At 43.3% G+C, this 10329-nt stretch overlaps 1 protein-coding gene across 1 annotated transcript; it reads right to left on the reverse strand.

Annotated features, from left to right (window-relative positions):
* Positions 1 to 551: 551 nt before the first annotated feature.
* Positions 552 to 7901, reverse strand: LOC103774614 (zinc finger CCCH domain-containing protein 6-like; the record flags this gene model as incomplete). The annotated part of the gene is made up of 7 exons (XM_008942030.1): positions 552 to 661; positions 1218 to 1329; positions 2602 to 2718; positions 4287 to 4408; positions 5257 to 5512; positions 6355 to 6480; positions 7721 to 7901. Coding segments are annotated over 7 exons (1024 nt in total), but the record flags the coding sequence as incomplete, so codon positions are not given.
* Positions 7902 to 10329: the final 2428 nt, after the last annotated feature.

Consider the following 10329-nt stretch of genomic DNA (forward strand, 5'->3'; position numbering starts at 1 on the left):
CTAAAGGATTCTATGATTCTAATTTAAGTGGTAGACATTGAAGGACTTGGTTCTAAGACTCATAATGTTTCCAGCATTAAATTCAGGTCATTTTTTGGTCAGGGCCTGCTGTAGAGTAACTGGAGAGAGACATGAATATCCCACTTGACACAAAGGTCAGGATTTCATGAATCATTCAGAGGAGGCACCTCGTTCCTTTCCCCACTCTGAGCACAGAAGCCAGTCAGATGGTATCTAACACTCAGGCAGCTGAAGGTATCACATAAAAGCCACACTTCTTGTTACAGGGCCCATGAAGATGGCCACAGAAAGGTGAGCAGTGAAAATAAACAAGGGATATGGCTAAGAGTAACAGAGTAACTGATGCCAGTGGGAATTCCTCCTACCCCACCCTGGTCACAGACCTGCTGTGCTGAAGAGCCACCAGGAAGTTCAACGTGGTTACAGTTTAGCATCACACTGCCCAGGAACATCATGGAAACTTCCAGCAAGCCCCCCCCACACCCCTTTCTAGCAACAAACCCTGTGTTCCCACCTTACACATCACTCACCTTATCCAACAGCTCCTTCGTTTCTGCAGTCAGGGGAGCATGAGAAAACTTGCACTTATCTCCTTGATAGCACTTTGCTCCTGTGTGGTAGAACTTGCAAGGGAATTCATGTAAGCAACAAATTAAGGATTCCTAACAAAGGCCCAGTTCTAGTTTGGGAGCTGTCAGTCCTCCCCCTCTTCACCAGCACTTCATCTTTCCAAAGCAGTGTCTGAAGAGTTTTTGAAAGCCAGTAACCAACTCAACTCCTAGTTCCATTTAACATTCTACTAATAATTACATCACAGAGGCCTCAGCATTATTTTTAACTTGATTCTCCAACCACAATTTAAAAGATCAAAGTCTTCATTCCAGGGTAAAACCCTTTACAACAAACAAGAACAGATCAGGGTTTTAAAAGCATGTGGGCAAACGCATCTGACTTCAAGGGTTTTTATCTTTTAAAACCTTAAAAATCCTTGAAACTGAAAACAAACCAGTAATTTTAAACATCTTGCCTCATCCTAAGTATTTGAGCAATTTGCTTTCTTGTAGTAAACTGACATAGCCCTTGGTACAGTCTCTTAAGAAAATAAATAGCTACCCTTACAAATCACTGGCAGCAATTAAGAGTAAATATAAACTTTCCATTTAACTCCAGTTTGTTTGGGATTTTTTAAAGGATATTGTGCAAATAAATGCAGTTCTCTCCTTTGGTGCAGTAACCCTGTATGTAAAACTTGCAGATCTCCTTCTTCTTCTCAATCTCTGCATCATGATCAAATTTACACTGCTCTCCCTATAAATAAAAAAAAAAACAAGAGAAAAAACCATCATGGGTCAGAAATGCTGAATAATTCCACTTCCTAAAAACACCTTCCTTAGCCAAATTTACACTTTTTATCTTTATTAACACAGCTGTACTATAAACATGTCCCTAAACACAGTGAAAAGGAGGCCTGGAGACAGAGAAACAATTCCTGATTTGGGATACAAAGAATATCAGCAGTGGTCACAGAGCAAGCAGCTGCTTTTACAGCCCCAGTTCTCTTCTCTGCCTCCACCTAGCAATTCCCATTAAAAAGGCATTTAAACAAATACTTTCCTGGAGTGATTTTTCCACATAAACAATTACACACTGGATTGGAAAACATGATCCTGTTTTGAGGGCCTGTGGGACAAGCTTTACAAAGTCCAACAAGCCAAGTATTAAGACACTTCCATGGAGGAAAAACAAGAGACCAAAAACATTTGAGTTTATATCAACCATGAACATGAGGATTACTTTGCTGGAGAGAGGTGGGTTGGGTTTGGTTTTTTTTGTGCATATTTTTGGTGTTTCTTTCCACCACAAACACACCAAGTGCTCTCTCAGCCACTTGTTTTAGAACTGAAGGTGGCAGCAAACACTAATCTTGCTGAGCACGACCTATTAAAACACACAAAGGCAGCAACAAGAGCATTGTTTTCAATTCCCCTCCAGTCTGGGGATAAAAAAATGTATGTATTTTCACCTTGATTTGGGAAGAAACAGAAAATGCCCTCTCTCTAAGCACACAGAAGAAGCAGGTAGAGAGGATGCACTCACTGATTTAAGAAGCACGTGGCCTTTCTGAACTGTTTTAGAACTGACTGAACTTGTTTGACACCAGAGGACCCAACTCCCCAGCAGCACAAGCTTCCAAAGGGAGCAACTGGGTTTTTTTATCTGACAACAGAGTGTCTTGCCAGGGCTGCTGCTTGACAGCTGACTGCTCTGGCTGCAGCATCCTCCTCCTCCTGTTGCCTGAAGGATCTTTGGTAGGGGGACCTCACTTTTTGCTTTAGAGAGAGAAATCATTTAGCAGCATTAAGCAATTCCTTCAGTGTTTCCAAATCAGTAGTAGCACAGAAGAGAAATAATGTCCTAGACTCAGCAGTCACTGCCTGTTTGCAGATCCCACACTCACAAGGCTGGGTGGAGATTTCCACAAGAGTGCCCATCTACTTGGTCAAAGTTTAAACTTCAAAACTTGAGTTCAAAACCTCCTCACACCCAAGCAGCCAACGGACAGACACAGCCCATAATTACCTTGATACACCTCCCTTCCAGGAAATATTTACAGATTTGTTTGCCTTTGTGTTCCACTGTGTGCTGGTTGATGAACTCCTGGCTCATATTAACCCATTTCTTCACTGGTTTGCCATCCTGGAAGAAACAGCAACATCCCACTGAAGCTTACTTAAGGGCAGGTGCAAACATATCACTTGGTGCACTAGTTACCCCAAAATGGGATTAACTACACCATGATTTAAGTTCTTAACATTATTACACCCACAGCTCAAAGTCAAGGAAAATACAAATAGTCTTTTATAAATGCAACCAAACCAGACATTTCTTGCAACACAAGATACCTCCAGATCATTCCTCTTTGATTTTCTTCCTTTTTTCTCCCCCATTACCAGAAATTTACTCTGTTTGCTTATGCCACGAGGCAAAGCTGAGAGGAACCACAACTCAATCATGACCTGATATGTAAAAATGATTATCTACCTGGTGAGGCAAACAAGTTTCCTCTTAATATTTGGTTCCCACATGATGCCTGCACTAAACTAAAGAGCAGAGCAGAGATCTTTGAGCTAGAAATGCCACTCCTAGGTCAGTCAAGATCCACTTTGGACACCTTAAACCCAGAGAAATCTCATCTGCTTCAAAGCAGCTGCTGTCCCACAGCACAAAGCACTTGGAACAACAACCTGAGGAACACTGAAATGCTCCCACCCTGTCCCTGAGAACCCTGGGGACCTCCACACCACACAGCTGAGTGTATGTATTGCAGAATTCATTACCCTGCTGTAGCCAGGAGCTCAGCTTTTTGTTTTCTGCCTGCTGGGACCTGCCTGCAGCCTGCACCCTTACCAGTGGCACTGGAGCAACAGGAAGGAGGAGTCCTACAAATGAGGTATCCTCCTAACAGAACAAATGCTGCCACTGGGACACGTTTCACTGGGACCATCCAGGATCCCCAAGGAGTCTGGAGAACACAGGGAAAAAGGAGCATGGCTGAATCCAACATCACCACATGAGTGAGGACCCAGCCACGTGCATTCAGGAGGGAGCAGAACCACAGACCTTTTAGCTGCAGTACACAGACTTAAGTTTGTGATTTGGCTTAAAAAATGTGGGCTTTCTTTTCAGCCATGGATGGATTTGATCCATTCATCACCAGTTTTGTATGGGTTTTCCTTTAGATGAAGGTTGGAGTAACCATTTACAAATACTGTGGCCATGCTGAGCACTGGTTTCTCTAATTCCTCCACAGAGGATTACTATAAAAAGCCCAAGCTTATCTCTAATTCCATTTCCACAGTCACAGCTATGGAAAGAGAAGGAGAATTCTTCACCATGTGGATGGGAATGAGAAAGCTGAGAAGATGTCCACTGTCTTCTTGGTCAAAATATCTGAGGGAAACTTGTCAAACAACTTATTTCAGACAGAGTCAACCTTGACACTCACCCACCATTCCAAACCAAAGCTCAAGAAACACTTTCTGCTAGGTTTTTTTTTTATATTTTCAAGAAAAGCAAGAAATTAGTGTGTTAGTTTATCAATTATACTCTGTGCATCAAGCATAAGAAAACTCTGGTAATGTTCTAAGTAAGGGAAAAAAGTTTAAAGACATATTTTTAAAGACTCTTCTGTTAAAGCCAAGCATCCAGTCACTTGGCACAACTGCACTGGGAACACTTGGGAGCTGAGCTCTCATTCCACATACCTCATGGAAGCCATCAGATCCTTTGTTGCCCCCTCTTCCCCTTCCACGATCTTTACGCTTCAATTTCTTCTGCATCCCACGCCCTTGACCAACATTGTAATTATTACCTCTTTGAGAAATACCTGAAAAAAACCAGCAAGGACCTCTTTAAAAAGCCTCAGAAAGTGAAGGGGAACGGTCACCTAGTGACACTGAACACAAACATCTGCCTTTTTGCAGTCCAAATCCCTAAATATCCTCTCAAAGTTTCATGGTAATGGTTTGGAAGCCTGCAGACAGCAGTGAGCCAGTCATGCCAGCAGGCCCAGTCTCCCCCCAAAACCACCAAAACAGAGCATTTGCTTTCTCATCAGTTCAAAACCAAAGGAAACCAGTGAGGAAGTCCTGTGGACATCACGCCTGCTTCAGGTGGCAACCACCCCATGAGAAGCGAGGCCAGCTCCAGCCCTGACTTCACCTCAGATGACTCAGGGGCAGATTTAGCAGCAGTGTTGCCAAGCAGCACAGGAAAGGCCGTTTTGGTCTCAGCTGAATAGACTCTGATGAGCTTTTGCCAATTTGTTTTACTGAGCCAAGATGGAACATGAGGAATCCTCACTGCAGGGAGTGGCAGGCAGCTTCCTACCTGTGTATCAGCCCTACAAGAAGACTGGGGAGCACTCAGGAGCTTAGCAACACTTCTAGGTGTTTATTTTTCTCCTAAATCAGGTTTTGGAATCCACACATTTCCATGCCTCCCAGCAAGCAGATCCCATTTCAGACTTCCACCAGAAAGCCACTTTACAGTCCTATGATATCCCATTCAAACAGTTCCAAAACAACCCGACCCCCACCTGGCTCCAGCCTCCTCTCAAGGGGGTGTTGAGAGCCAGAAGGTCTCCTGAGCCCTCATTTCTCCAGGCTAATTAAGACAGGCATCCTGAAAGGATGCACAACCCATTAGTCTAGTGAATGACTTCAATTCTCTTACCTTTCTGGATGCCTTTCATCCCCTGTTTTTTCACTGGTTCTTTGGGGAATGGAGGTCCTAAATCACTACTGGAGGTCTCTTTAGCTTGCCTGTATTGTTTAAGTTGATCAGCAAAATCTTCATCCTTTTCTTCCTCGTTATAATTACCAAAGTTTTCATTGCTGTAATGACTGTAGTCATCATACTCTTTGCTCTTGACATTTTTTTTATGCTGCATTTTCTGTGAACTCATGTAGTTTCCTGACACGTGCCCGTGCTGCAGGAGAGGGATTGAACTGTTCAGAAGCAGCTCACTGGCTCAAAACCCACCCCTTCCAACTGCTCCGACCCAACTGCCTGCACCCTGCCCTGCTGCCTCCCACATTTCCAGAGAAAAACATTCCCCATGAACAGTGGAAATCAGTTAGGTAGTAAAAATTCTGATTCTGAAGGCATCAAAAGAGGAGAAAGGCAAAAAAAAGAGTTTTGGCAGCTATACTCCAGAAGGTTTTGCAGTGGGGTTGACCACGAGTTTTAACATATTCAGTTTTTTTTCAGTGCTACTTGGATGAACTAGGATTAAAAGATTTTTTTTTTTTAACTCATGATCTCCATACCCTGATGATCTGGGACACATGAAACAACCTGCCCTGCCTGTCAGTCAGGATTGAAATGCTGCTTATGGGCACCTCTACAGCAGCACTGCCCTTCTCCCACTGCTGTGTAATAAATTCAGCTTAGAGGTTTCTGGAATGGTTTCAGCCACGAAGGAAAGTGTCCTCTCCTCTCAAGTCCCAGAATTTCATCAGCTCTACATATTTAAAGGTGGCTTTTCAAGAGCTGTTTCCTCATGCTGAAGTCTAAACCCAATGCAGGTAATAATAAAGATATTTTAATTGCTGCCTGATGGAAGAAAAATTCAGCATCAGGTTTGTTTACACCACCTCTACTGATGCCACAGGTAATGCTTTGCATTTGGAAACCTACCCAAGGAGATGAGAACTAGCTGTGCTTCCTGAGCTCTGGGAGAATGAGCACTGCAAGTCATCCCCTACCTCTGCATTATTTAAATTACACCTTCAATAAAGGAAATCAGCTTAAAAAAAAAAAAACCACTACCTGGCTGAAGGAAGAATCATAGTCTCTGTATGAAGAGCTACTGCTCTTCTTATGGGGTCGTTCTATCCTCTCAATGTCAGAGTCATGGCTGTAGTCTGAACTGTCATCACTGGAAGGGGAATTATGCTGGAAAAAAGAAGGAAATCATTCTCTCAGGTGTTGTTACACAATCCTCTGTGTAACCACTCTGCTGTACAGGAACTTAAAAAAGGTGTTAGCCTAATAAATAACAATATTTCCTTAATTCTCACAAACTCTGCCCTTTGATGAGCCACTCTTTTTATCAGATCAGAGAAAAAGATTTGATCTGATGAGGCTTCTGAATACAAACACTGAGGGCTCTGTGGTTTCTTGGGGCTCTCTGAGCCCTCCCTTCCTTGTGACACCACAGGGAAGCTGCTGGGAGGCTAACAAATCTGGGAGATGGCCACTGGCTTGTATCCAAGCACAGAAATTATTCTGCTGGCAGAAAACTCAGCGTTGCTGCATCAAGAGTGTTTTATTTAGGTGCATTGTTGTGCAGAAAATTTAGGGGAGAACCATGCAAGAGTAGTGCACTGCTGTGATTTTTAGGAAAGGATCATCAGGTCTAATTCTCTGCATTCCATTTTTGTGACCCTCTTGCATTTATTTGCTTAAAATATAGATTAGACAAGTTAAACTTCACTGAAGGATGCACTTGACTAGCCTGGAGTGCTCTCTTTCCATCAATGAGCACAAAAGGCAAAATTGATACATTTAGATTTTGCCTTTTAGCCTAAAAATCTCCCACATCTCTGTGGTTCAGGCACCATGACACTGTCAGCAGCCAGGGCTCAACTCAGGCCTCTGCTGAAGGGTTAAACAACTTAAGAAGTGGTTTGACTTCACCCTTTCATGTCAGAACCACCACCACCATTGACAGGGGCAGAGTCAAAGGCTCCTAAATGCCAAACTCTTCCAGACTGCTGTTGACAGAAATATTGGAGATGTTTATCACAAATACAGGTTGATTTGTAGTTCCTTCCCATAGAAACTGAGGAAAGCCAAGTTTATGGAAACACATTTGGGTATAGCTAGCAAGCAAGCTTCCAGACTCATGTGAAAGGTGCTACAGTTGGATTATTTAACCATCCCTTGCCTCTCACCCCCATAAACCTCCACTGCAATGCATGACTGTGCTCCTCCAGCTCTCAAAAGTCTATTTAAACAAATTCTTTAACATTGAAGTGCATTGCTAAGCTAGGAACCCCAAAACTCACCCTCAGAGACCACAGGTGGCCTAAACAGCATTAAAACCATTTGAGATTCCTTCTCCCTGAACCCTCCTCTCAACATGGGAACCTGGAACCAAACCCAACACCTCCCACACCCTGCACGTCCTCACCTTGTGCTTATCCCGCCTCCTCCTTTTGGACTTTTTCTTTTCCTTCTCTTTTTTGCGTTTCTTCCTGGATTTCCTATGTCCTTTTTCATTCTTCTGCTTGTCCTCACCCTTTGGGCCATGTTCTTTCACATCTTCATAGGCTGCATCATCGATTTCACCATCCTCTAGCTCTCCATCCTCTCTGTAGGAGGAGAAACAGCCACACGACCCGATCAGGTGCCAATATCCACCTCACCTCTCCAAGAGTAAAACTAAAAAACCCCAAAATTTCTCCCAGTTACATTGTCATCCCTGTGCAGATCCTTGGAAACACATTTTAACCCCCAAAAAACAGTAAGATTTTAAGATTTCTTTGATAGTTAAAGAAAAATGGAATGCAAACCATTAAATGGCCTTGAACCAGAAAGATTAAAAGAGGTAAAACTGGTTTTTTTAATACTTAGAGCAAAGTTATTTTCTTACATAATTTTCTAGACTAAAAAAAGACCCCACACTTCAATATAAACCACTCTGTTGCCCTTAAAAAAAGGAGGTTTTCTTTTTAAAATTCAGAATAATGACATTAGTAAGGGCTTGTTTCAACCACCAGGAAAATCTGCAGAAGGAAGAACGTGAATGTGGCTTCTGTGTGTGAACATGATCCTCTCAAAAGTCTTCAAAATGGAGTTCCAGAAATGGAGCCACAAAACTGGAGTCACCCCAAAGGACCATGAAAAAAAATAATAATAATAAAAAAAATGTAACAATTCAGCTGCTTGGAGACTAAACAGAGAATCTGATGATTGTATCTCCAGCAGCAGAGGAAAAAGGCTCCTGCCATTCCATAACATTTCACTTCACCTCCTGTCTGCTGACCCAAACAATAACAACCCTCAAAGTGTTTGCCAGGAAAGAAACATTTTGCCAAACACAGCAGCTGACCTATTTCTCATCCCTGGTTCTTAGAACTACACAGAACTTGGAACTTAAAACAGAGAGAGTTGGGGTTGTTCAGCCTGGAGAAGGCTCCAGGAGAGCACCCTGACTTCCAGGGGCCTGTCAGCAAGATGGGGAGGGATTCTGAGCAGGGTCTGCTGGGGCAGGACAAGGGGAGGTCGCTTGAAACTCAAAGAGGGAGATTTAGACTAGAGAGGAGGGAGAAATTGTTGATGCTGAGCCCCTGTCCCAGGCTGCCCAGAGAGGTGGTCACTGCCCCATCCCTGGCACCATCCCAGGGGAGGTTGAGCTGAGCACCCTGCTCTAGCTGGGGATGTCCCTGCTTGGGGTTGGACTAGATGACCTTAAAAGGTCCCTTCCCACCCAACCCACTCTGCAATTTCAAATGCTCTTAGCTACCACAATGGAAAAAAAAACCAGAACCAAACCAAACCAAAAAATCACACTGCACAATAAACCAAACCAAGCACCACCACCAAGACAGGACTAGAGATCAATTAGCAACACAATGGAAGGGAAAAACCCACCCACATTCAGATTATCTCCTTGAATAAAGGCTCTGGAGAAAAACTAGGGAATTCCATCAATGCCAAGGCAACAAGTTCCCCAGCCCCAAGCCTTGTGAAGGTCCTTGGCTGGATGGCATGACCACAAAGGGCACTCAGGGAACGTTTCTGAGCCATGCACAAGGGCAGCTAGGCTGTGGTGGCTGAAAAAAAGTTCTCTGGGATGCAGGAGAAAATCTTCTAGAGAAGTATTGAAGGTGGGTTTGTTTTACTAAGTAGCCTGAATTAACAGGACTGGAAATAAGGAAAGTTTATACGAAGCTTTCAAATATCAAAATATTTAAAAAGGGCAGATGCAGCCCACAAAAAGAGGCCAAGGACCTTCAGAAAATCTACCTCAGGCATAAAACAAACCCTGTCTCCCACCACCACGGTGCCAGCTATCCCTGACAAACCCTGAAGTACCCTCAGCCACCAGCCCAGGATGTCACATCTTTCATTAACACCCAATTAATAAAATGGGCCTAACGAAACTGAAATGCAAATATTTACAAAAATAGCTGCAGCTGTTAGAAAAAAAAAAAAATCCAGCATTTTGACAGCATGGAGCTGAACTCCCTCTCTCAAGGATGTCTATTCAATTAAAATATCCTCTGAAGGAAAAAGCCTGCTAAAAATGCTCTGTGGGAAATGAAGTATTTGCCAGTTACTGGTTCCTTTGGGAACTACCATCCTATATTTACACTTCTGGGATGCATCCAGGACTCAAATAACTTCCTAGGTGAAACAATCGTGCAGGATCTCAGTAACACTACCCTCTGGGTTGCATTTCCACAGTCACATCACACAAGTCCTCTCGTCCCCAAAAGGCCTGAATTCTTTCCACAGTGTCCTACAACTTTCCAAGCATTAAACTCCAAGAATGTCAGGGAGGGGGGAAAAAAGACTGGATAAATGATTTGAAAAGATAATGGTGAAAAATGTATCATTTCTTGGAAATAACTGGAAAGCATTTAATTACTCTTCCAAGGAAGGTTTCAGGAGTTCCTGACTCCACAGCCTTGGCTGCAGCAGGCAGGGCTCTCAGCGGTGTGCTCCCTCCTGCTTCCACCACCAGTGACACCACCCAAAAAACCAACCAAAACACAGCTAGCAGAGGAGTTTCTA

This window comes from Merops nubicus, unplaced genomic scaffold, assembly GCF_000691845.1.
Source record: "Merops nubicus isolate BGI_N331 unplaced genomic scaffold, ASM69184v1 scaffold18270, whole genome shotgun sequence".
Lineage (NCBI taxonomy): Eukaryota > Metazoa > Chordata > Aves > Coraciiformes > Meropidae > Merops > Merops nubicus.